Genomic DNA, 27903 nt, shown 5'->3' with positions numbered 1-27903 from the left:
AATGGAAACTAAACAAGAGGTCTTCTAAAACACACTTTCTGTAATGGTCCTGGCTCAGTCCTAGGACAGGCAATGGCCCTTTGGTTCTGCCTGGCACAGGCTTTACATGAGCTCTCCCTGTCCAAAGTGGATAGTGGGCTTTGGCTGCCTGCATCCCTCATCCAGCACCTTCTCAAGCTGGGGCACATAGCATTAGCTAAGATGCTCATACTCCTCGGTGAAAGAAAATAATAAAACCAGAACCAGTGTTAAGGGATGCCCAGCCTGTGTTTATTTTCTCCTGACATGCTCACACATCTCCAATTTTTCACAGATTAATTATTACTCCCTGTGTTGTGGCTTTTTTCAATTTTACAGAGACTTGAAGCTAAACTCATTTACACTAGAAAGAATGTTTCTTGCTTCAGCTTCCCGACATGGGTTAAAATCAATAACATTAAAGTTTATTTTAAACACTTTAGTTTAGCAAAGCAATTTTCTCAGCATTCCAGCCTGCTGTCAGTTTTTTCACTGCTATTTGCAATGCATTAGGTGTAGTAAAAGAGTGTTTCACAATCCCATCTGCTTTCAAAGACCTTTCTAACAAACCCTGCAATGAGGATATAATTCATGTGGTGACCTTGGTCAAAAACAAACACAGGCCCCAAGGTGCAGCATGTGCAAAGGGGTTGATACACTCACAGGTTTTGTTATAAAAGAGGTTTTATGTGTCACTGTCTTGCTGAAGCCTGCTGGCCTTGTGTACACCCAGCAGCATCACTGCTGCTGGCCAGGGAGCTATTCCTTTGGCTCATTTGGAAGTCCTGAAATACATTTTATGGTTTTAAATAAACCCCCTAGCCTGGGAAATGCCCGTGAGCTGATGTTTGCAAATTCATGATGCTGTTACCCTGTCAGTGGAATAAATGCATGTGCAATGCTGTTCAACAGCAGAACTTAAAAGGGATGATCAGACATTTTTGTGAGTGAGAAGGGTTTGAATGGGGCAAGGAGGGTGAATAAATTTGCCACAGATGACACAGCTCTGCAGGCAGGTTCCCTAAGCAGGGGGCAGTTGAGTTTTCCATGCTGCAGACCTGTCTGACTGGCACAGACCAGGCTTTAAGCAGCTGATTTAGAGCAGCTGCAGACTCAGCTGCTGTCATGGAGCATTGAGCCATACATGGACCAGGCTTGGGAATTTCCCTCCACCTCTGAAAACCAGGTCACCTCTTGGGTGCTGGCGGTAGCATTAAAAGTCTAATTTTAAGCTCCTGGCTGCAGTAAGCATCCCTATAAATGCTCAGTTTCTCTGCCAAGCTTCTGTAGGCTGGAGTGGAAATTTGCATCAGCAGGGCTTTACTGTCTGCACTCGGAATGGAAATAAGAAAAAAGACTCAGGAATATCATCTGGATGGAGCTACCTCTGAGAGGGCAACACAAGCAATAGAGAAAGAGTTAGTTAGTTTGGTTTTCAGTGCAGTTTTAGGGCCCAGTTTGCAACTTCTCCCATCTTTGCACCCTCCCCGTATGAACTGCTGGCAACTGCAGGCTGCCACCACACTGTCTGTCCCTTGGAGCCCCTGGAATAGTCCATGTTCAGCACCAGTTACATGTAGAAACAAAACTGGACCAGAAGGTAGTTGTGAGCTGCTTGAGATGCTGCTGGCTCTGTTGTCCCATCTCACATCTGCTGCACACAGGAAGGGAGATGGGGACTACAGAAAACTTGGCATTTTGTGGGAAGGAGGTGGGAGCCAGAAGGGATGGTGGAGGCTCAGAGGAAGGAGGGGACTGGATAATTGCCACCCTGTCCCCATGGTTCCACATACATAACTGATACTCTGGGATGACCCCTGGGTTATCTGAGGATGCAGATTAGCTAAGGACTTGTTTGAAAGGACAGTTCTTTTACAGTGGTGTGAGTTATCTGAGATCCAGACTATATGCATGAAAATACAATACTTGGAGCTCATCAATTCAAAGCATTGTGATGTGATAGTGAGATACATATTATAGGGCCTTAAATCATGTCTACAGCACTGATTACAAATTCACGTAGTCCTGTCTCAGCATGCACCAGGATCAGAGTCAGACCTGGAAAAGATTCTTTGGGGATGGACTATTCAAGTGCTCCAAATTCCTGCTCAGTCTCCGGGAGATGATACTGCTTAAGTGCTACCTTTATTTCCCCAGCTTTTCATCTTGGAGAAAGCCTGTGCCACCTGCAGAGAAGGTCCTGCAGATATTTGGGTCACACCAGTTACATCCAGCCAGTGCCACTGTCCTTACACAGGAGTACAGACACAGGCCAGCTGGCAGAGAGTCAAATCCTGGCCCTACAATAACTTGTGGCATAGGCCAGGGTTTCACCAGGCACATTCCTGCTCAACTTCATACCTTTTATCCTTGTTCATTAGAACTTAAAATCCAACTGAACAGACCACCCAGGCACTGGTCAGAGAAATGCATTATCCAGTGTCTGGAGGAACAAGGAGGTTTTCCATGTCCCTTTGTCCTGGGTCTCTTGCGCCCATTTACCAGGCAGAATCTGCTGTATTGTTAACTGCAGCACTAACTGCCCTCCAGTTGCTTGTTCCACATTTTATAGCATCTGGACTGCTCCTGCATTTGCTCTCACTCAGGGTCTTGTCTTGTGCCTTGCCAAGGATTGTGGAGGATGAACCTGCAAATGAGCTACCTGGTGTGAATGGGTGGGCTGGTTTCAGGGGATTTCTTCCTTTTTTTTCTTTTTTTTTAATATTGTCTTTATATTTGAATGGCAATATCAAACTTTTGCTGAAAGTTCTGGTGCAATATATCATATCCAAGGATGGGACCTCTGAGGCAACCATGCTGACAGAGGATCCAGAGGCAGCAGGTAAGGAAGGTGGTGTAGGCAGATGGAGAGAAGTTAAACATCTATCCTGACCCTTCCTCTGTATGAGCCAACACAGACCCTACACAGGGAATGCTTTCAGCAGTTGTGCTTTCCAGATTGTATTTCTAAAGGAGAGAAAAGCACTCAAATCTGTGACTTAAGGGCAAAAACTCTTCATCTCCTCAAGCCTCTCTGAAAAAAACTCTGAATGGTGTGAGGCCCAGTGCTGGTAATGCTCTTTTTAAATGAGCCTCACTTAAAGAAGCCCCGGTTGGTGCGCTGAAGATGACTTCAGATAGGGGAGCTAATTACCTTGCAATCCCCAGCTGTGAATATCAAACGCTGGAAAAAGCTTCTTGTTTTACCCAACTCTCCAACTCTACAGAGGAAATAATGGCCATGCACTGCTGGGGTAGCCTCAAGGCAGGGCTGCTGATAAGCAGCAGCAGCATTAGGCAGGCAAACAAAATCTTGAGGGGCCTCAGGGCAGGACTGCACTGGAAGCAGCCACTGACAGATGCTGGAGAGGTTTTCCTGCCTGGAAAAAGGTCCTGCAGGGAGCTCAGAGACAGGTACGGCTCTGGAAGGAGGAAAGAGTGGTTTCTCTGCACATTTCTATCCCCATGTCCTTTTTCTGGTAGGCTCTGTGGTCACAAGTCCTGGAAACACTGTGAGTACTCATTTTACTCAGCAGCAGATCTGGATTTTGGTGTTGACAGCTCTTAGTAAGCTGTTGTTCCCGAAGCTGGGCCAAAACAATCAAGGCAAAGAATAGTAATTCTATCTTTTTGTGTAGCGTAAGTCAACAGAGACCCCTCTCTGGAAACTACAGAGCTCAATTTATTTGCATCCAACCTGGTTTGGCCCTGATTTGGCAAATAAAACCATGTAATTTCCATCAGCGAGCTGCTGAAAATTCCCCTCTGCTTTCAGAGACCTTTTGAAGTGGGTATGCCTCATATTTCATAGAAAATTGATGAAACCTGAAAGGATTAAACCCCAGTTCTCTATCATTACAGAGTGGGACACCTGGACTTCTTTAGAGGGTGGCAGAAAATAGTTATATATAGTTTGAGATGATCAGAAATGCTACCATGGTTGGTAAAGTCACACACTTACTGCAGTCAAAGGTGTGGGGACAAAGCTGCACCAGGCTCAGGCTCCTCAGGCTGATGCCACTGAACCTGTGGCCATGTCTGTGCTGGGCTGGGGGGATTCAGCAGCCCCATGGTTGCCCCAGCCTAGGCACCTCCATTCTGCAGGAGCCACCCTGGTATATTCTTCACTGTGACAGCAGTGAGACACTGGCCCAGGTTGCCCAGAAAAGCTGTGGAAGCCCCATCCCTGGAAGTGCTCAAGGCCAGGTTGGACATGGCTTGGAGTAACCTGGTGTAGTGGAAGGTGTCCCTGCCCAAGGTAGGGGGGTTGGAACTGGTTGATCATGAAGGTCCCTTCCAACACAAACCATTCTAGGATTCTATGATGATATGAGGATGGAGGAAAGGCTTTTGTGCTGGATACTTATGGAGTTATGATCATTTCTGGGGCCCTCAGAGGTGGGGAGTGCTCTGTTTGTGTTGTGGCACAAATCCATCTCCTGGGCACGGCAGAGTGACAATGACAGAGAGCTGTGTGCCTCCAAGCACTTTCCACCCATCCCTGCTAGAGCAGACCCGACCTTTTGGGATGCTGTGTCTTCTGTAATGGTTTTCCTCAGTGCTGAAAAGCAGATTTTCAATGAACTCAGTACAAAAATGTCCCCTTAAGTGTGTACTAACACAGAACCCTCCGGGGAAAACACCTTCCTGAGAAAGGGCCTTGGTTTAGCTGTGTGGCAGCAAAGCTCCCACTGATGGCTGTGAGCAAAATTAAGAGCTTTTGGCTCATGCATCTATAATTAGACTAAGCAGAAGGGAAAATATTCCGTTATGACAACTTCAGAGTTGAAAGAAATAGGTCTGAGCAGATGTTGATTTGCAGGATAAACAAATTAATTCAATTCAATTTAGCCTCCTCTACTGTTACAGTCCTTTGTTCCTTGATTTAAAGCGTCAAATACAGCACTCACGCTGTATGCATGACAAAAAACACATGCCAGGACAGGCACATAAATCTACAAATAGAAAATATATCCAGTATCCTTGAGGTCTGCTGTATTTCCATATCATCCCTTAACCTTCAGGACCTTGGCTGTTACCCAGGGCTGGTGTTCCCCAAACACACACTTGATTTACAAAGCCTTCGCAGCTTGCCAGTGGAAGGATTGCCTTTGATGCAAGGACCCCTAAGTTTATAGAGCTGCATTAGGTTGGCCATTAGGTTGGAGATTGAGCCTTCCAGTCTCCAAATTTTCAGGTGAAAACCATGTCCCTTGTAAAAGGATGTTTGGTGGGAGGGATGATGATCCCTTGATGATGGGAGGGAGCCAAGCACGGGGTTGGGGGGTTGGAGCTGAGTCCCTCCCTGCACATCCATCTGTCATCACCTGGGATGGCTCAGTCCTTTGGGCTGGGATTTTCCTTGAAGCTCAGCAAAGCCCATAAAGTATCAATGCAAATCACTTGAGAATAAGCTTGGTTACAGACAAACAAGCAAACAAACAAATGAGAGATCCCTCCTGGAGTCGAATGCTCTTTCTGAAAAGCTGAGCTGGGGTTTAAAGGGCTTTACTTCCTTCAGAGGTCTTGGAGAGGTCTGTGGCTTCTCTGACTTCCAAGTTTAGACTGAGACATAATTCAGCCCTTTTAATAACTGAAAGGCATTGAGTCTTCTTAGTCCAAAGGAACAGATAAGCAGCTTTCTGAGTACTCAAACTCAGGCTGGTTTTATGGCTTTTACAGCATTAGTGCAATACTCTTCCTGTGCTTAATAATGTATTTTGTAGCCTAATAGGAATATCAGTGTACACACAGGCTTAGAACAATTGTCTAATATTTCTATTGTTTGGCATCCACTTTTCAGAAATTTTAGAAGAATCCATTGGATTCAGAGCACCCATGATCTGCCCACAAATGGCTGGTGGGAGGTCTGAGCACTGCATCTGTTTAATGACCTGGAATACTGCTGAGATGCTCCATGTGAGATGTTGCTGCATGGGATGTGACATCTCCAAGTGGCACAAAGGGGCAGGCACTCTTCCTTGTGCCTCAGAACGACCCAGCTGGCCCAAAACTGGTTAAAGGGAAGGAAATAGCTCCTAACCTGCACAGATGGCTCCTGTTAACTCCCCTGTCTCACCCTTATGTCTCAGTCTGGAGCTGCACAACAGAGTGTGTGCTGCTTTGCTGGCAAAACAAGAGTGGCTGCAAAATTATCTGAGCTGCCTTTGATTGCTGTCCTGCAGACAAGAACTTCTGAACAACGCATAAGATGGATATTTGCAGCTGGAGCATGGCTGTAGCAGTAGGGCATGTCACCAGGCATCAGACTTCAGCCCCAACAGCCTCATGGACTTTTCCCAAGCACAGAAGGCTTCCTCATGCCATGGGAGTGCTGACTGGAGGGGGGTCCTGAGCCCCTTGAAACATTTAGAGTGGTCCTGCCTAGCTCCAGACTCCCCTGCTCCCAGGGGCTCAGCAGTTTCTACTCTTGTTGAAGAGCCAACCCAAACTCTTATTCCACATAAAAGATCTAAATACAATATCTGAGGAAAGAAAATTCCTCTTGCTCTGGTGTGAATTCTGCAATGCTCTCTGCACATTCTGGACGTTCTTTATGAAGCCAGTGAGGCAAAAAAAGCCCTGGGAGAAGCAGCAGCCCTGCAATGCTAAACCACCACTCTCAGCTCAGACCCTCTCCCATCTTGTCCAGAAACAGGACAACCTTACAGAACAATGTTTAGTAACCAAACAACTTCATAAAAATGAGTCATTTAATGTTAGCCTAATTGCATTTCATGTTTCCATCTCCCCTCTGCTGGGCAGCCCGGGGTGGGTGCTTAGGTACAGGTGACAGAAGAAACCCTGGGAGAAATCCATCACCCTGTGAGTGGCAGAGCTCATGGTCCAGCTCAGTGGGACACTTGTGCTGTAACTCCATGGGCTTGCCCTCTCCAGTAGCATCATTAAACTCATCCTGGAACAACTATCCTATCCAAGAGGTGGAGGTGCCATGGTGAGCAGTAGCCAGAGCCCCTGCACTTGCAGGCAGGTTGCATAAGCCTTGTTTCTCTGGAAAAGCAGCTAAAAATAGCCAGGGGGGATGTGCCACAGGCTGCACGCTCCTGCTGCCAGGTTTGTTTTATATTGCAGCAGCTCTGGGACTCAGTCCCAGGCCAAGCACTGTGCCTGGAACCAGGGCTGGGGATGGGGGGGCCAGGGCTGGGCTGCCACTAGCGAGCACCACAGCCAGGCTGGGGCCACAGGAGGTGCCCTGTGCTCTGCTCCGGGAGCCACAATCCTCACTGGGTGGCTGCCCAGCTCTGTGGGACCCCCATTCCCCAACCCACACCAAGAGCTGCTGGGGAAGATTGCTAACGAGCAGGATGGAGGTGGTCTCAGTTTCTTTATCCTTTGTAAGAGGGTTTGCACTATAAGGTGATACCTTACTCCAGAGCAGCCTGGTCAAGTGGAAATCAACACTAGCTAAGTAAATGCTGATCATCCTGCTTAGAGACTTGAATTAAAAAGCTTTGCCAATCAGCCTTGATTGATAGAAAAAGGACAGGGCATTAGGATCAGTCATGAGGCTTCAGAAGGCAAGATATTCTCTTCAATCTTTTTGTTTCCTTGTTTATTAACCAGGAACAGACCTGTATCGTTAACAGCAGAATATTTACTCATTGCTTTTGCCAGTGAGAAAAAACAAATGTACATATTAGAATCCATCTAGGAGCTAAATCCTATGCTAGAGAGAGCTGTCACTCTGCTGTGATCAATAAGCCCGTTAGCCTTCGCTCAGTGCCTTGGCTCCCAGAGAGCCTCTGCAATCAGATCTGATTATGGTGATGTATTGGTGTGATTTTGACTGTGCTAGTCTGAGAAGCTGGGATCAGGTTGCGTGGAAGAGCAATAAAACAAAGAAAAAATAGTAAAAAAATTACCCCAAACAAAGACAATAATAAAGCCATTTCGAAAAATGAAGCTGGTAGCATGACTGGGAAGATGCAGCAGACAAGGACATTGGGTGCAAAGCTGGTATCTGGCTTGGCCATGCCCTGCTCTGGCTCTGGGCAGCCCAAAAGCTGCTCAGCATGATGCTGCTGCTGCAGATGGGACAGACTCCACCCTTACAAAATCAGATCATTGGGGATGTAAAGGCTTGTGGCTGCTTTGGAGGCCAGCCTGAGGCTGAGCAGTTTGCATACACACCCTGCACCAGCCTAACCCTGTTTGCTGTATAAGCTGGCAGCCTGTTGCAAACCCCTCTCCCTGCTCTTTACAGATACTGCAGAAACACCAGACAAAAGGTTGCTCACTCCAGCAAATGGGGTTTTCTGAAGCACTTCCATGACTAAGCACAAACCCTTAATGTGATCTTGGCTGCTTTGCCCTGATGCTGGCCCCCCAGCTACCCTGACCATGACAGGAAGAGAGATCCTGATGCCAGTCCCAAAGACCAAGGAGATTTGTTGTGGATGTGGAAGGTCCCAGCTCTGGTGGCTGTATTCAGACCCCGCAGCCTTGGGGCTCTGCTGTGCTGCTGACACCCTGCTAATCTGCTATAGTGGGAGCAACCAGGCTGCAAACCCACCTGGGGCTCCCAGTGATTGATAGCAGGAGAGCAGTGGGGCTGGCAAGAGGATCAGCAGCTGATGGATTGCTGTAACTCAAGCCTTTGCATCTCTGCTGCAGCACCAGCTCTGGGGTCAGGATTGCTTGGGCTGTGCTACAAACCCAGCCAGGCCAGTGAGCTCCACTGAGAGCCTGCTGAAACTGGGAATCTGTGGAGCAGCAAAACTCAAGTTCTGCGTCTGGGGAGACCCATGAGGAGTGCTGAAATCCTTATGAAGTCCCTTGCTTTCACAGTGACTAGAAAAGAGGTGCTGGAGAGAGCCTGGCATGGGCTTGCAATACCTCTGGTTTTGTTTTCCTGATTTTATTGCAAAAGGAGGACCTCCAAAAGCCAGGGTGGGAGCGGGGGGAGCCTGAAGGACCACAGGAAGGTTACAAAAGCAGCGTGTGGGTTATCGGTGTGAGTGCATTCCTGCGGGGCTGGGCGGGGAGGCGGCCTGGGCCCCTCGCACAAACCTCGGGGAGCTGTTTGCACAGCGCCTGCAGATTGTCCCAAGAACATTTCTTAAATTGTTTCCAGCACTCTTGAGAGCGTGATTGTGCCTTGACCAGTTATTTTAGCGATTGCTGCATGAGCAAGAGTTACCCCAACACCCCCTCCCCACAAAATAGGGCAGGGCTGCCAGGGGGACCCACAGGCTGGGCAGGAGATGGAGGCACCTTTTGTTCACCACCACCTCCCTGGCCACTGGAAACCTGGTTAGCAACTCTGGTCCCAAAGGCTGGCCCCATCCCCAGGTTTGTAGGAGCAGCTGGAGCTCTGGAGGGGACCAGCAGGCTGGAGCACAGCAATTCTCATGGCCCTGGCCCCTGCCTGCAGCCCCCAGGGAGGCTTCAGAGGTGGTGGCTACACTGTGCCACAGAGCACAGCACCCAGCTGTGCCCACCATCACCGGGTGAGGACTTTGGAAAGGGCTGGGGATGGGGCCAGACACCCCAAAGCACTGGGGTAAGGCTCGTCACAGAGGTTTCCATGGCACCTAGGGCCATGTTGTGCTCCTAGGCTTATTGTCAGTGGTATAATGAACTGATCTTTTTTTCTTTCCAAGCTCCTCTCCCCAGGTCCCAGGGACCAGGATTAAAACCAGGCTGTGTTCACAGTGTGATGGACATGCACTCGGATGGCATCCTCTGGAGGGGACAGTCTCTCTCAGGTGGGGCTTCAACCCCAGGGGGTTCCCACACACAGCAACATTTGGCTCTCATAAAATGATCAAATCATGATTCTGTTACTGTTGCATGCTCTACCCATCAAACCATACCCTGAGAACTGACGCACAGGTGGGCACAAGAGGAGCCCAGGGATTTTTCTGTTAACGAGGCTGGGGCATGAGGGCAGCTGTTAATGATGACAGTTGACAGACATTCCCACATTGCCCATTCCCAGCCCATTTTCCTCACAACCAAGCATCCAAAGGGGGTTTCCATGAGCACCACTGCTTTTGAACATTTTATTGGAGACTGAAGCCAACACAGGATATTGAGCACTTCAGCAGCAGAGCAATACAGTGTGTGCTTGGTAGGGTTTAATATGTATCTGATTGTATTTCCAATTACGAGAAATACACTGAAGCCAATCCTGAGGCAGGCCAGAGAGCTCCAAGCGCCACAAATCTGGGCCATTTAGCTGCTATGAATTCTTCCTCTCTTCCCTCATGATTCATCTCGGGACCATTTAAGTCCTTGTAAAAATGCATTGCCAATTAAAAAGTGAGAGTGGCTCTGAAGGATTAGACAAATGGAGAAGTACCTTTTGCAGCAGGGTGGGATTTCAGCATCCCTTTTTTTTGTTCGTATCAAGCAGAATCCTGTGTGACCCAGTGGGAATGAAAACTCCTGCTGGAAACCTAATTCAAAGTCCATGGCATCCTTCCTTAAATTAAAGTCTGGATTGGGGCTGGGGTTTCAGAGCTACACCTTAATGCTGTGCTGTGTGAGATCCCAAAGCAAAGCAAGAAAAGGTCTTTTTGGAGGGGCTGAGCCCAAACAGGGGCTTGATTGCAAATCATTGGTACCTGCTGCCAGGGCAACATCCCTGGGGCTGCAGAAATGGCAACCTGCTCTCTCACAGGATTTCTGTGTTGGAAGAGACCTTAAATACCATCTGATTCCAACCCCCTCCTGTCATGGCAGGGAAACCTCCCATCTGATCAGGTGGCTCTTGTCCCATGTCCCCACTCAGGCAGCAGCACTGCCCTGCCTGTTACCTCCACCCTGGTGCAGCCACCAAGACAGAAGCTGAAAATCCATCCTGTGTGCACAGACCTTGCTCTGATCCCCCTGAAGCCTCCACCAGCTTCAGGCGGTGGCTCCCAACAGCTTCAAACAACCGCATTAATCTGTGACAGCCTCCCCTGCCAGAGCGGGGAGCACAGCAGGGGCGGCCCAGACAGACTTTTATGGCCACAAAGGCCACGTCGCACCTGCTGACGGTTGTGAATAGACTTGCAGACAGCACCAGGTGTGCCATTGCAACAGATTGCACAACTGGGTGTGCCTTTCATCTATGTATAGAGCCCCGGCGAGGGGATGGAGCGCGCTCGGCAATTGTCCTAATTTAGCAAAAATCCTATTTGTCCAGCGGGTCGCCCTGCGCGGTCGGCACGTGTATTTCAGGAGCAATTATCTCGCTTGCCCTTGGCCTGGCCCCGGCCCTGGCCCTGCGGGGAGCACACAACGCCGCTTTTATGGCTGGCGGCGAGGGATGGTAATGAGGGGGAAAGGCGAGCGGCCGCCGGCCAGGGAGCGCTTCCAGCAGCGGGAGCATCCCTGAGCTTGGGGAATCCGCACCCCACCCTCCCCACAGGCTAATTCTGTCGCTTATTTACAGCGACAGCCTTTTCGAGAAGACGTTTTAATCATATCACAGCTCGTGAGAGCTGGGGGTAGCTTTACAAAGAGCAGTAACAGACGAGGTCCATGGACTGGCGAGGTGCTGGTGGCTTCTCTTCTGCCACCCAATAGTGAGCCCGACAGCGACACGGCATTGAGGATTTTATCATTCCAGGCTTCATTAGAAGCCTGAGTCATAACTTCAGGTTCATTAGATTATTTCTACATCTCAAAGTCACATCGTAAAGACGACAGAGATGCTAAGGTTGTGTTATAAATGTGGACCACTCAATTGCAGTCAATAAAAGATGCTGATCGCAGGCGGATGGTGGGATGAGATCCGATCAGAGCTCTGCAGGCTGGAGCCAGGATTCATTAGCAGCAAATGGGGACCCTGCTTTATGCTAACTGTGCACCCTCCATGGATGTATGTGTGGTGGCACGTCCAAAGGATGCAGCTAAAATGCTGATGTGATTGCAAGATTCCATTAGAAGAACTTCTTTCCTGCCCGGCTTGGCTGATGTATATTGGATTTGCTCTAATTATGATCTTTGAAACGAGCCCTGATGAGAGAAGTGACATCTAAATTGTTCTGGCTTTATATTTATAACTATGAATCATCTACTGTTTTGAAAAACAAAAAACCCCAAACTACAACAAGTTCAAGCTCTTTGTCCCACATCTTCAAACCTTTTTAATTGCTTATGGCACTGCTTTTGGGGAGGTTTGGTACATTAGAGGCACAGTCACAGTGCTTGGAGGAGGCAAAATATTTTATTTTTATAAATTACTGCATTATACAGAGAAAGGCTTTTGACATGTATACACACACATTTATTAGCTTGACACTAACCAGATAACAAGCTGCCTGTGAGCAGTAATTTTGATGGAATCAAATACAAACTTTGGTAACTACAGCCTGGAATAAAAGGCATTATTTATTCTATGGACTGTAGTAGTTCATAAAGGCCTCAGCAGCAATCAGGACACACTGTACTAGACACAGCAGTGGAGACCCCACCTTAAAACACCTTCCAATGTAAATACACGAGACAGACAGAATTTATTTGCTTCTCACAATAACTCAGTCCTTGACTTACCACAGACCAGGCCCAGCTCAACACAGCTGTGTCTGAACTTTCACAAAAAGTCTGACTCCACAGACAGAGGCTGCTCCTCCTTCAGTGGCTTTCCAAGGACCTTTCCTCCCTATCAGTAGGAGAACTGGCAAGCAGCAATTCTAAAAGCTTTTTTTAAAAAAACCTTATTTATTTATACACCTATTTAGATTTGCAGTGATTTAAAATCAGCCACTGGACACCATCAGACACCTCTGTTGTATGTATTCCAGCTGTTAAGTTCAAGTTTGCAAATTTCCAGTCCTCTTCTAAACACACTTAGCACCTCAGTACTCCTGGAGGCACATATAATGTGGGCATGTTGATTAAGTCAGTGAATAACATAAACCAGTGCATAATTAAATTGCCAGACTTGATTCCCTTTCATTCATGCTCTTAACAGTTTCCTATGACAAACTGTCCACATCCAAACTACGCTGATAGAACAAGTACTATACGTTCTAATTAGACCACTTTATTAAATCAAATTGTGTTGCTCAGTATGTCTGTGCAGGTTGCACAGGCTTCCCTGTAACTTGCACAAATCATGACAAAATCACAATAAAGCACTTCCAATCATTAGATTCCAAGCAGAGTTTTCTGAGGGGTAAATCCCATTCCTCCCATTTGGGTGATAAGGAAACTGAGACCTCAAAAACCTCAGAGAAAACACTTGTGTTTGTCACCTCATAGTCAAATTGAAAGAATTGGGCCTCTCTGGTCCCTCTCTAGAGGACAAAGTTTGATCTAATTTATCAAGTATTGCCCATAAAGCAAACAAAGAAGCATGTGTTCCAGCAGAAGCCCCCATCCTTCACCCCTCCATCACCATCACTGCTGCCCAGCATTGTAAAGGGAACAAACAGAAGCACATAATCTTACAGCTGCTCCATTGTCAAAATGACACGTTAGCAGAAGGATTTACAGACCTGTTTGCTTATGAAATAAAGGTTTGCATGTTCAGAAATGCAAACGCCTCCTCTGCACAGGAGCCACACACCACAGAGAAAGCTGCTCCCTGAAGGCTGTGCTGAACTCAGGAACATTATTAAGATATCTGTGACTATTAAGGTTTGCTGCTTTCTTCCAAAAAATATCAAAAATGACAACGAATACACACAGTTGCCAGTATGTACAGACCACGGTGAGAGGCTCCTGAGACAGCTGCACTGAGAGCCTGGGCAGCTCTTCAAACCAGTGATGGGAAAAAGGAGAACTAGACACATTGACTTAACCTTTGCACAAAAATCAACATTTGCCTCTCAAAGTCAAATCCGGGCCCCAGCGATGCCAGTGTTTTTCTAATAATGGAAATTGTGTAAAGATTTTAATTCAGATTTTACTTCCAAATTTATTTAAAGAGAGATTTGCTCTGTGAGGAGTTGAGGTGATTGAGGCAGGCAGATTTGCAGCTCTCTGTATCCACAGAACCAGCAGGAAAGCTTTCCTTAAAATCGTAGTGCTTTACTTTTTTGGTAGTTTAGGTGCTATATTGTTGTGGAACCACATGAAGCTGAAGATGACACCCATTGTCTTTGGGAAAGTCTCATCATAAGCAAATTTCATGGATTCTTCTAAAGGTATTTCCACAACTTCAATCAGCTCTCCTTCTTCAGCCTGGCCACCTCCTCCACTGGTTCTCATCTGGTCATTTACTTCTGCATAAAACAATGTCTGCCTAGAACCTGTCACACCAACTCCAGACCTGGAAAAAAGCAGAGAAAACTGTTTTAGATAGAAAGGCAGCAAGAAACTAGGAATGGAAATCTGGGTCCTTAATGTACGAGACAGAAATTGAGACAGAATTACTGAGACAGAAGTTGATTGCAACTTTCATGCAGAAACACCAACAATTTTGAATACAGATTCATAAGAAATAGATCCATCTTCAAATATATTCTACAACTTTGGAAAGATGTGAGTTTGGGAGAAAATAATTTCAAAAAAATGTATTGGTGAACTGTCCTACATACCCTGAAGTCAAGAGAAGTCCTTTCAGCTGACCTCAGGGAAGGGAGAACTGCAGGATGACTCACAGAGATGCACAAACAACAGGAAGAAGCTCCCCAGTGTATCTCAGTGCTATCGTGCCACATTTGTTTGCTTGGTTTTGCACAAATATTTAGATTTTTTACTCTTAAGAGGATTAGGTCCATTCACAGCTGGAGTCCTCCACTCATGGACTGGATAGGTACAAGAAGAGAAAGGCAGTCTGAGACTCACTCTCTATCCTTCCTGAACTTTAGCCTTGACCCAAATGGACCACTGTAAGCACGCACATGGCCAAAGTAATTCAGTCTCCCTGCTAAATTTGCTTCAGTGGATTTAGTTGAGGATATTTTAGATTATGTAGTCTTTCTTCAGCTAGACCGCTTGCTGTGTATTATACTTCTTATTTGTTAATCCTCTATTTCCTTAGGACTATTTAATTTAGGTATTATTAAATAAGGGATAAGTACATAATCCACTCATTTAGTCCTTCCAAGAAAATATTCACATTGTAATCGCAGTTTCTTCATTTCACATGATTACAAGAGACTTTTCACATTAAATCTAGATCCAAAGTTCACTGAAAATATGAATGAGGCATTAGGGCAAGATGAAAAATTAGCTTCCATACTATTACACATACAGAGGATTCTCAGATTTGCAGCAGTGTTATGATCTTAGAGTGTATATCCAGATTTACCCAAATATTAGTCAACTAAATCTTTCAGTTAATCCAGCACACATCACACCCCATAGCAGGAATTAATCATTTGTCTCTCAATTTTCTAAGGACACTAGCAATTATTTTGTTTGGAGAATTAGTAGTGACTATTGAAGTTTGTTTCTAATAGTGCCTATTGAAGGGAGTTTCTTACATCAGTATACACTTCTTAAAAATACTGAATAGGGAGCAAACCAGTGAATTGTTTTCCTAAACTTACTTCTGATACATTCTGTGACTTTGGACAAGATGTGTTACCCCTCTAGGATGATTCCTGTATATCTGTGAAAGGAAACTTAACCATCCTTGGCACCTTCAGGAACTCTGAAGGCTGATATTGGACCTCTTTCATTCTGTGCTCATCACTTTATTCCAGCGTCAGGACTGGGGTTTTTGATAAATGTTTTAACCAACTGTAAAATTTTCAACACACAGAATGCAGTTGGCTGGTCTCCACAGGTTCCACAAAAAAACACAGGCCTGTGTATAATATATTTAATGTCCTGTAATTTGTGATGAGTGTCAAGTCTGACACCTTCATCTGGTGTGCCTTACCTGGAGAATGAAAATGATCCTAACCTGAGTATTTCCAGGTCCACTTGATATTATATAAAGGTTATATATAAAACCAGAGACTTTATTTAAGAAGTCCTTCTATGAGAACATTCTGGCTTGATTATTCACAGCATAATCTCCTTCTCTAGTACCTGTGACCATTTACATATAAACAGCTACAGCTGTGGAAATCAGGAGTTCACTTTCCACACATCTTTTCTTGAAAGAAAAGGAAAACCAGTTGCCAAGGTACTACACTGTAAGACTGAGATTCTTGCCACCACAGCTCAAATAGCAGGGAGTGATTTCCATATGGTGTTATTTCATTGTATTGATAGAGAATATCATATGATATTCTCTTCTTATGAACCAAGTTTATCAAGAGTAACTACTACACTGAATATAGTTGAAAAGATTTAAGTCCTGGAAGTCAAAGTCTTTCCTTTGTTATGATGCCCAAAGTTACAGCATTTCTTCCCATCTACTGGCATTTAATCAGCCACAGAAATCAACAAAAAGGTTGTAACAATACATATGCAAAGGAGAAGATACCCACATGATCATTCTCTTACTTGGTTACCTAACTTACTCTTCTCTGGTGCAACTTTGCTGCAAGATATTAATTAGAAACCAATAAAAACTTCCAATTGAGCTATAAATAAAATTAAAGAATGCTGGTATTAATACTCATGGCATTCTATTCTACTCTTTCCTCCCCAACACAGCAAATCTAACGTTTCTAAGTCTACCTAGAATCCCTACACTGTTTAGATGGTTACTTTGCACACTATTGCAGGACATTATTTATAAACATATTCATTTCTTTTATTTATTGTCTTACTAATCTCCTTTAAGGAAGTTGACAGTTCCTCCCAATTTGATGACACATGGCAGAGAGGACCTGCAGAGAGACCTCAACAAATCAGAGATGGGCAATCACCAACCATATGAAGTTTAACAAGGACAAGTGCTGGATTCTGCACCTGGGATGGGGCAACCCTGGATATAGGGATAGACTGGGGAATGAGAAGCTGGAGAACAGCATTGCATAAAGGGATCTGGGGGTCCTGGTCTATGGCAAGTGGAACATGAGTCAGCAGTGCCCTGGCAGCCAGGAGGGACATCCCTGTCCTGGGGGGCATCAGGCACAGCATGGCCAGCCAGGCAAGGGATTGTCCTGCTCTGCTCTGCACTGGGGCAGCCTCACCTCCAGTGCTGGGGGAGTTTTGGGTGCCACAATATGAAAAAGACACTGAGCTATTAGAGAGTTTCCAAAGGAGGCCACAAGGATGGTGAAGGGTCTGGAGGAGAAGCCATATGAGGAGCGGCTGAGGGCACTTGGTCTCTTCAGCCTGGTGGAGACTGAGGGGAGAGCTCATTGGGTCTTCAGCATCCTCATGAGGGGCAGCAGAGGGATTGACAGTGATCCTTTCACTCTTGTAGCCACTGACAGGACTTGAGGGAACAGCATGAAACTGAGCTGGGGAGGTTTAGGTTGGATATTAGGAAAAGGTTCTTCTCCCAGAGGGTGGTTGGGCACTGGAACAGCTCCCAGGGCACTGGTCACAGCACCAAGCCTGACAGAGCTCAAGAAGCTTTTGAACAATGCTCTCAGGCACATGGTGTGACCCTTGGAGTGTCCTGTGCAGGGGCAGGAGTTGTACTCAATGACCCATACAGGTCCCTTCCAACTCAGTATATTCCATTAGTCTGTGACTCTAAAAGACCATTTCAATGGTTTCAGAAAGAAGTTGGAAGATACAGAAATTTTAATTAATTAAAGAGGCAAATATCTTACCTTTTTCACTTGATATTTAATTCTTTAAATGTTCTGGCTTACACTGCCAGTTGATCATTTTTGCACAGATACACATGGAATGCCCTTTACTAAATTAAATATTCTCCAGTATTGCTTACTGCTGCCTTTCACGACATTTCCAGACTGCTAATGTATCCTGCTTGTCCTTAGAAAATTGCACAAAAATCAATGCTATTCACATTTTGTCTGTCTTAGTACCTTTGGCTATTATAGAAATCAAAAGTTAGGTTTGTTGCTTTGTAGCTGTTCTGGTTGAAGTAATAAAGTGTTTTTTCCATATGGCTTTGAAAAACGTTGTACATTTCAGTGATTTTGGGCACTGGGGCAGAGGAGGAAGAGAGCAGAGAGGGAGAAGGTGGGTCTGAGTGGTGAATAAGCTACAAGGACTATTATATTTGCATTGTGCTTTCAGGTTTCTCTGCTGCTAGGAATTTCCTCTGCTCTTGCACAATTACCTGCACTTTCTGAGTATTATGTCTAAGGAATTTTGATGCACCTTTAATCATATTTATACTCCTCTTTCTGCCACCGTCTTCCTCTATCCCACGTCTGTGACATATACTTTTCCTCACCCCAGTATTTCCCACCACAAATAAAACACTTTTGCCACAGTCTGAAATGAGTCACCTATTAACAGATTACAGCTATATTCATTAGCTTTGCATCTGTGGAAATCACAGGGGTCAGCACACCCGAACTGCAAGTGATGAGTTTCACCCTGGGAAAGCCACCTTCCCGATAAAGGTGCCTTCCTGGGACAAGAGAGGTTTGGCTGGGGGAGGGTGAGCAGGTGTGAACTCAGCACCAGCCCAGGGTGAGACCTCAGGCTGTGGTGTCAGTGCTGGGTTTAGCACGGTGCTGCCCAAACGTGGCTCACACTGACCCAGACCTGCTAAGCCTGGCTTGACCCAGCTGATCGTTCCAGATGTATTCTGATGTGTCTGCACCGTGCTTGACTCATTTGCCACTGTGGGACAAATGCAAATGATCTACACAAAACACAGCTCAGTTTTCCTTGCCTCTTTATCGTGAGGATCAGTTTCCTCCAACGAGTTTATGGTTGTTCCAATTAACAGCTACACGGCTGACAAATACTCCTCGTCAAGTCATTAGGGCTTAAGCTCCCAAGCCCTGTAATTTCAACAGTAAGATTTTAAACCCCAAAACTCTATTAGCACTAAACTTTCTGCATTGCTTCAGAGAGTTAGAAACCTCCATTACCTTTGACAACAGCAAGTCAAGGAATGTAAGCATGTCAAAGTAAGGATACCAAAGTCATATGGTTTTCATCACAATAGTAACTTATATATAAGTTTAACACATCAAAACAAGATTGTATGCTGCCTTTCCATATTTCATTTTGAATAAAACACTCAAACAGTGAGATTAAACCACACTATGGCTTTTAAAGCCCTGGGCAACACCCTTTTAGGCAACACCTAAAGAGAAGGAGTTTCTGCAGAACGACTTGGAAGCACTTCTTACCTCCTGCCCAGGGGTGGGACTGGCTGGCAGCACGAGGCTTTAATTACAGTATTTCCATCTACTTCCTTCTCAGACCAGGGGAAACACAGCAGACAGACTGTCACTCCAATCAGTTTTTGAAAAACAGCAATACCACAAAGCCTTTGTTTAATTCTTCCCTTTTATGAAATGCATGAGGAAAGACACAGCACATGAAACTGAGCTCACAAATTGGGACTTTTCACTGGTCCTATCTAAGTTCACAAGCATAGAGTACATACACATTTTATCAGAAGTGAGAAACAGTATCTCATTGCTTAAAAAAAAGGTTTATTTAGTAGTGTCTGAAGCCACAGGTGAGATAGAGTTGGCTAACACTCAGTGAATTTATTCTTCAAGTGTGCACACATGTGTGCATGTCCACACACAACTACATTGGTAATCAGGGCCAAAATTCAAAGCTTGTATCTCAGATGAGCTTTGCCTTTTTCTCATGTCTGGGTGCTCGCCTATGCCAACCAATTATCTCATTTATAAGTATTATGTTCATAAATATTACATTTTTAATTTGAAGAAACAAGCATGTATGAGAAAAAAACCAATATTTTATACTCTACTCCACTGCTGCAACATGGGGAACAAATAAATTGACTTATCCTTGTGAAGACTTACTACTTGAGTTCAGATTTCTGATAGACAGCAATTAAAAGCTAAATTTCTCATAATGTGTTAATATTAAAGAAATACAAAAATCTATAAACAAACAACATTCCTATCAACACAGAAATACATATTTTTTATTTTTTTGTTTTAATCTTACATAGTTAATGTGCAATTTCCTGAAAGCAATCTATCCTTTTATAAGACATAAGCCATCTGGATGCAGAATTCGGGTATATAGTGAATACATAATTCATGTTTACAAATAAATGTGACACAAATCTCTGTTATTTATGCTTAAATCAAGATCCAGTTAGGCATGCAACATGTAAACTGATGATCAGTGACATGCAGCTCCTATTGTCACTTCTTAGGACCTTTGTACAGTTCTGACATTATAAGCAGCAGGTGCAGGGAAAAAAGCACAGAAGTAATTAACATAAAATTATATTACATTATGCCATCACCCAACAGGTGTACTAGCAGGTGATCTTTCTAATTATAATGCACTTCAGCATTTTCAGGGCTATTATGCCTTCTACATAAAAACCTGTGAATACAAACCATTTTTACCTCATTGCACAGAGGCTAAAAGCCATGGCACAGTAATTGGAACATCCAGTACTAATTCTCTGAACGCTCTTCTTGTACACTTTGGGGAAAAAAAATCAAATGCAGGAAGATTAAAGTAAGCACCTATTTTAATATATTCAGGCCTTTAAACTAATCCATCTGATTTCTTTTCAGCAGGGCAGAGAACCTACAGCTCCTGTTGTATCCGGGTCAGAGACAAGAGTTTTTTACAGCCTCTGGGAGAAAAATAAAGATGTAATGAAGGGAAAAGGAAGTTGAACCAGAAGCTCTGGTTCAACTCTACCCTGATGTTCTGAGGTGTTACTGAAGTCCAACTAATTATATATATATATTCTTCAAGAAAACCAAAATTTTCAAGAAATAAAAGAAAATACTTTGCAATAGCAATAATAACATCTTTAACAACAACAACATATTTCCCTGCCCCTGTCTTGTAAGGAAACAAGTCTTAAGGAAGATAGCTGGAAGTACTTCAGCCTAAGAAACTAACTCACAGCTGAATTTCAGCACATGGGATTCAATCTGAAAACTGCTGGGACACCATGACAGATAGAAAATTAGTTATATCTGATACGTGAGTAAGTCCAAGGTAAGTTGTTCACTTTAAAAAATTTGCATTTGTGAAAAAAACCCCAAAGATTAAGGGAAGCTCACAGATTTCTTTCACAGCTTTTAAAAATGGACAATTTAACTGGCAACCTTCAAACTTCATGAACCCTCAGTTTATAATTATACTATCATAGGATTAGCTTCATTTTGTTATTTTATTACTGAGTCAAGTGGTTACTTTACACCCCTCACATCTACCACCTGTGCTATTTTTGACTGATGCCATACATACAGTTGATGAGAACTCAGGACACCAATAGCCACCAAAACTTTCTGGAAGCCTCCAATAGTGAATTAGCTGCTGCCAGAATTTAAACCAAACTTTTTGCAAAACAAACATGACGTTACTGAACGCCAAGCACAAATGCAGAAATTTTGGTAGCAATGATGAGAGGAAGAAACTCACCACACAGGCTGCAAACAATACAGATTCTTTTCAGAATGATCCCTCCTCTGTCTACACAGCAACATGAACCATCTGCATTTAAATTCACTTCCTGTCTGGCATTTCTCTGTAATAGGAACAGATATTTCTGATTTTCAAAGTGTGACTCCTCTGTCCTCCTCCAGTCAAGTCCCTCTAAATATGTTTGTGCTTCTTGTTATCTGCCCCTAATCTAGCCTCCTTCATTCACCCACACCATACTGTCCTCCTGCTGCTGGAACAATTTGTTCCAAAGACTCTCATCCAACTGGTGTAAACTCCCCAACTCCTGGCTTCTTTCCTGATTCCTCAGTGACTCCACAGCTACACTGTGGATCATTCAAGGTAATTAAGTGTGAGATCTGCTTAATTCAATGTGTGACTTCTATGTGGTGAGTATTAAGTCACTGGAGCTTTGACAGAGCTTAATAATGGGGTCCAGTGGGTTACTTGCATGTGTGTGAGTCACCTGTGGCAGTACTGGGGTCACACTTTCCAGGTTAGCTGGCAAATACTAAAAAAGAAGTCCCCCAAACCAGTGCTACAAACCCTGATAACAGATGAGGAAAGCCCCTGCAATCTTCAGATTACCTCTAATCTATACAGTTCCCACTGCTTGAGAACAAGGTTGAATGCAGTCTAAGTACTTTCCTCATTTCCTTACAGAGAATTCTCCACCACAATGAATGTACTTTTTGTATGGTTCTTCTCTGCATTCTTCCTTCATTTCTTCTTCCTCTTTTTCCACTCAAGGTTTCTCTAGTCCATTTTTTCCCACAGTCTATTCTCCATATGGATTGTCCATGCTCTTATCTTTCTTAATCCATTAGGCACAGAACTGTACTGACCTCCCTAGCCAAAACCACTTCTCCCTCCACATTTGATGTGTCTTCTGCTTTTCATGCCCTTCTGTCAGGTCTAGCTCAACTCCTGCTTTTATTCCAGGCAGGCAATTTCCTTCTCATGACCATGATTCCAGAAAGGGGTGTCATTAGGAATACAAGACAACTCCTTGCTTTCAGATGAAAGGCTGTGATGACACCAATACAGACAGGAGATGAATGACAATGCAGAATCACATAATATTCTGAGTTGGAAGGCACCCACAAGGATCATCAAGCTCAACTCCTAGTTTTGAGATGGGGGAGGCATTGTGGAAGATAAATTGTATCAATAATGGAATGCCTCTACAAAAAAGACAAGCAACAAACTACAGTGTATAAAGAATGATCTGTAAGACTAGGGAGATAATGCTTCCACTCCATCTAGAAAAGTTCCCACAAAAGTACTGTGCTCCACTTTGGGCACTAAGTTTTTAAGAAAGATGCAGACCAGATGCAAAGAAGGCAGAGGACTGCAGAAGGAATGATCAGATATCTAGAAAACATGATCTAAAGAGAAGGACTAAATCAACTAAAATAGTTTTACACAGGCAAAAATGAAATAAAGGCAACATGTTTTAATAAATAAGTGAAAGGTGCAGAAGTACTTCATGTCCACTGGGGACAGAGTAGTAAGTGCCAGTCTTGAAGTAAAGAAAGGGAAATTTAGGCAAGACATGAGGGAAAGGTTGGTCATGGTACAGACAGATAAGACTCTTCAGACAGAATGCCAAACCCCTCCAAGAGAAGCCATGGAATGATCAGATTGGAGAGAAATGAGGCACATTTGTCAGTCCAGCTGAGGCTGATCTTTGGAAGAGGAGCAGTCTAGAGAGAGCTCCCCAAAACTGACCTGAGGCACTGGATCAATAAATAATGCAGAACAACTATTACACAGATTGCTGGGATGGCAGATAAAAGTCAGGATGCATTGTAATTTTAACAGCACGCATATGCATTAATGCAATGCTTTATGCCTGTGCTTTGTATTGACAGTCACAGCATGAAACAGCAGCAAAAACCATTTGGAAAAACCTGCTACACTTGGAAAAAGCCCAGAAATTCTTACATGTAATATAGCCATTACAGAAAAAATGTCCTTAGCAGACCATAAGGGAGTCGATTACTTCCTGTCTTTGCATCAAATCCTCAAGGATCAGAAAGATATGCCAGTCCTTGGCTGGAGGAAGAACAGGACACTCCTAATAGGAACACTGTAACATTTAGAATAAAATCCCAATATAGAGCATGGGAAATCAAATAAAAAAAAACTGTAAAATACCATCTTTGAGGCTTCAGCCTTTCCCATTAATATAAAAATTTAAATACTACACAGGCCCTTCTGACTTCAGCATGGATCTCCATGGGCAGAAAGCTGTGTCCACATGGACAATGGAAGATTATGAGCCCTTTGCAAAAGTCTCAACAAAGAAACCCCCAATTGTTACACTCTTCACAAACTGGTGCAACTACAAAAAAAAGGCAAATGAATGAACAACCACCTGTAACATACAAAGACATTTATCAACACCAGAACATACAGAGTTTTAGGCAGATATAAATCATTGAGTCAAACTTACACTGGAGCTACAACCTTCTACAGCTACAGAAATTGTATTCTACTTTTCCTATTTTGCATTTGTATGCATATACATATGTACATATACATATGTATATATCTGCATGCTACAGCCTGTCAGTGTCACCCAACCTATGAAATTCTATAGACAGCTTTTGCTCATAAATCTAGAAGACACTTTTTCTTTCAGCAGAACAAACCCTTAATCTGGTTTCAATGAGTTGTAAAAGACAGCTCCTGTGATTCACCCCCTCCCCTCAACAGAAGCACTGCTTGTTAATCCAGCAGGAAATAACATTTGCCAGGATTGACAGCTGTGGATTTGTATTCAATTCCCAAATTAAAAACCAATGACAGGGCCTAGTTCAATGGAGATGTCAAGTAAAATAAAGAAAGTAAAAAACCTGCTGCTTTCTTTGTAAAATACAAACATACATACATTTTGGATAACAATACTAAGAGCTGGGAATGAGATATAATAGGATTAAAGCTGTGTGCAAAGTTTCTCTTAAGGGTTTTTTTTTTTCACCAACTCACATTTTGTATTTTTTCACTTACATATTAATTTCTCCCCTTACTCCTAATAAATGTTTTAAAACATGTTAGAAACTATTTCAGTAACTATTAGGAACCCTGCAAAAATGCAATGTAACAATTTTCACAGTCAAATCAGCAAAATCTTCATATGTAACAATAATTATTGTCCAATTCAAAAAAAGATTTAATTATACACCAAATATTTTGAAGAGATCTAATGGCACAGGTTCTCATGCTTCTGCAAAATCATGCTAAAGGTTAATCAGAGAGCACCTTGGGCAGTTTCTATTGTCAATCTGAATAATAAGAATCAGAGATGGAAAACACCTGATACAGTAAAGATAGGCTGTTTTCTAGTGCTGTAACAAACTGATCTGAAGAGCCCAATGCAACTTGCCCCTGTTCTAAGAGTCTTTGGAATAAGTCACAACAGCACGATTCTTCCTGGGGATTTAATCCCATAATTATGATATTGATGATATGATATTTGTAATTCCTTACATTTCTGAAAAGACTCCTCTCACTTTTGTTGAAAACTACAGCTTTTTTTTGTAGTTTTTGTAGAAACTGCAGCTTTCTTGTACCTTCAGATGTCCATGTTCCTCCAACACACTGCTTAAATAAGGGAAGAGGGAACATTCAGGCCACTCCAGCAATCTGAAACAACGAAATGCAAAGGGTTTTAACTTACTGCTATTTACCTGTAAGAAGTGATCCTCGTGAGGTCTGCAATGGACACACAATAGCCACACTCCTCCAAGACTTCCTCACAAGCAATTTCCTCTAAAGAAAGGCCTGGCTTGTCCACAATGCCAGCACAGAGCTCATAGGTCACTCCAACCACAGCAGGTAAGGGATTCTCCAGGGAAGGGAAGCTTTCCTTGTCCTGATTCTGAAAGACTTGAGGATGATGCCTTTCTACTTCACACATGTAAACAGCTTTAAAAAAACCAAAACACAAAAGAAAAAGGAACAAGGGGCCGTATGTTAGTTTATTCATATTAAATAGAAAAAAGGGTGGTACACAAATTTTGCCTGGAAATTAACAGCCATGAGAGTACTTGAGAGTAACAAGGAATTTAGCTGTGTTATCTGAACAGCTAAAATAATGACACACAAAACTGGAATTTTAAAGAACAAAGGCTCTCCTGCCATCTCTGTAAAATTCCTCTTTAAACTCTATTTTTGCTTACATCATCTGAAACAAATTCATGCACACCTTAAAATAAATAAAAATTGAAAAAGGAAAGTAGTTCATCCAAGAAATCTAAGTGCCAGAAAGTACCATACAGCTTCCATTTGTTGGGCAATGCGGATATTGGGAATTAATTTAAACTATGCAGTTATCTTGCAGGAAAGTTGGGTTGCACATAAAGTACCATGTGCACAATGATGACTCTTTCAGCCTGTCAACTCAGCTGTTATTTAGAAAGGGTATGAAAAGCATTTATGTTTGTTAGGAAAAAAAAAAATCCTCTTTTGAATATATAGTTCCTTGCATAGATTCCTGTGTGGAGTCTGAAAAAGAGTTCTTGAATTAATCTACAAACAGCTGCCACTGTAATGCACTCCTAAAGAAAGTGCAAATGTCAGATTTTAGTCCTTATTTAAGCAAAACCTCTCACTGATGTCAACAGAAATTTTGCCTGATTGAGAACTGCAGGACTGGATGTCAACACACAAAGAGTCCTTACTGACAGACAACTCCAGATCATTGTAACTTTAATATACAGGTATAATTCCACTTGTCTTTTCCTTATGTCTATCCCCTTGCTTTCATGAAAGGTTACCAAGAGAGTGTTATAGACCACCCTGAATAAAACTATTTTATGCTCTGAACCTATTTTTATGCCATTAAAATATTTTACATGCATATTTCACATACACATAACATGGTTTCCAAATAATTTGCTCTTTTATTTTCCGTTTTAAATCTTGCAGAATTGATATAGAAGAACTCAGGTTTAACAGGCAATGTTTTGCAGAGTCTACACCCCAGAAATTTGTGCCTGGGCTCCTTCTGCAAAGCTCGTTTTTGACACCTCAGAAGTGTGGAATAGCAAGATCAGCACTTGAAAGGGAGAAGTCCAGATCAGTCCAGTGTCCAAAATCTAATCTTTCTCCAGAAGTTAAAACTTTAAAGCTGCTTGTCTTAGGTACATCCAAGTCTTCGAGATTCAAACAGGCACAGATAGGAGTTCCCATGTCTTACTTGAGAGACATAACTTAAGAGCTCAGTTTTCTTTTTAAAGCACAGCATGAAGCCAGAAAAAAAAATATTCCCTGCCAGCTCTAAGGGACAGCTCCTTGAAGGGTGTCTATTGTCATTATTCCAAAAACTTCAAAAAGCTAGGAAAATTACCATAAATGACAACCACATCCAAGATTTCTCTGAGATGAGCCAAATCCTCTGAAAATTTTATTTCATTTTTAGTACTGCCATACCCATATCACATAATTAAAAAAGAAACAACATATTAAAGGCTTTGGGCATTAAAACAGGATGCAGGTAAGAGTGTGGGCTACAGAAATATGACACTGAGACCTAAGACTATTACAAGTCTTTTGTATCCCTGAAACCCATCCTGTCATTCCATTAGGCACCTGCCATTCTCCTTCTCCCTCAGCACAACTGGGCTCCACGTAGATCAAAACCTACATTCCCAGAAGGACTTAATCCAGCAGTCCTCTTCAGAGCAAAGTCTTGAGATATGGCCACACTTAGAGCTCAGGAACAGCTTTTCTCTGGAGATAAGGAAGAAAATAAGCAGTACCAGCCACTTCTGTAAGAGCCCAAATATTAGAGCATTCACCAAGGAGTCTGATTTTGAATTTAATATCACCTGGCTTGCAAAGGTTCAAACTCAATTTATCTCCCACTGATAAGCAAAGCCTAGAAAGCCAAGCTGCCTGCTAATATCAGGGAACATAGAATCTCCCATACCTCTCTTGAAGGTGCAAAACTGATTGCACAAGTGATGCACTGGGTGATAAAGAACCCACTGGAAAAGCAGTGTGTGACCTCCTGGCTAAGGCACACTCTTCAGAGGGAAGCCTGTGACCCTCCTCTTCCTCATCACAGGTTGTCATCCTACTGGAAATCCACAAAGTGTTTGGAAAGCAGAAGCCCCAGCCACAGTCACCCACACACTTGTCCCATGTCCATTGTTCCCTTGTTTTCTAATGCTTCCTTAACCAGGAACTGCAACTTCATCATTTCTTAATCACCAGACAGATAAGTGCCATGAGGCAGCACAGCGAGGAGTCAGCCTGTGCCAGGGGAACTCCTGGTTGGACATCAGGAAGAATGACAACAGAAAGGGTTGTCAGGCATTGAAAAAGGCTTCCCAAGGAAGTGGTGGAATCAACTTCTGGACTAATTACCCTGGAGTCACTCAGCTGTAAGAAGCCTTAGAGTGGAAACTGCAGTAGAATTGATGTTCTCACCTTCCTTTCTGTAAGGTGGGACAATGGATAGATGGCTCAACCAAACTGAGCAAATAAGATCACAACTGTTATTAAAAGCAG

At 43.5% G+C, this 27903-nt stretch overlaps 1 protein-coding gene across 4 annotated transcripts in view; it reads right to left on the bottom strand.

Moving 5' to 3' along the window:
- Positions 1-12180: 12180 nt before the first annotated feature.
- Positions 12181-27903, bottom strand: part of NUDT14 (nudix hydrolase 14) — a 59569-nt gene continuing 43846 nt past the window's right edge. For all 4 annotated transcript variants that reach the window (XM_085061179.1, XM_085061180.1, XM_085061183.1 and 1 more), the window contains 2 exons: positions 25077-25314; positions 12181-14248 (listed from right to left, as the gene is read on the bottom strand). In XM_085061179.1, the coding sequence (XP_084917305.1) occupies positions 14008-14248; positions 25077-25314 (479 nt within the window). In that variant the 3' untranslated portion in view covers positions 12181-14007. The remainder of the gene's footprint in view (positions 14249-25076; positions 25315-27903) is intronic.

The sequence above is a fragment of the Lichenostomus cassidix genome, chromosome 5 (genome assembly GCF_008360975.1).
Source record: "Lichenostomus cassidix isolate B80296 chromosome 5, HeHo_3.0, whole genome shotgun sequence".
In the NCBI taxonomy this organism is placed as follows: Eukaryota; Metazoa; Chordata; class Aves; order Passeriformes; family Meliphagidae; genus Lichenostomus; species Lichenostomus cassidix.
The sequence above is the reverse complement of the archived record's forward strand: the minus strand, read 5'-3'. Positions and strand labels throughout refer to the sequence as shown.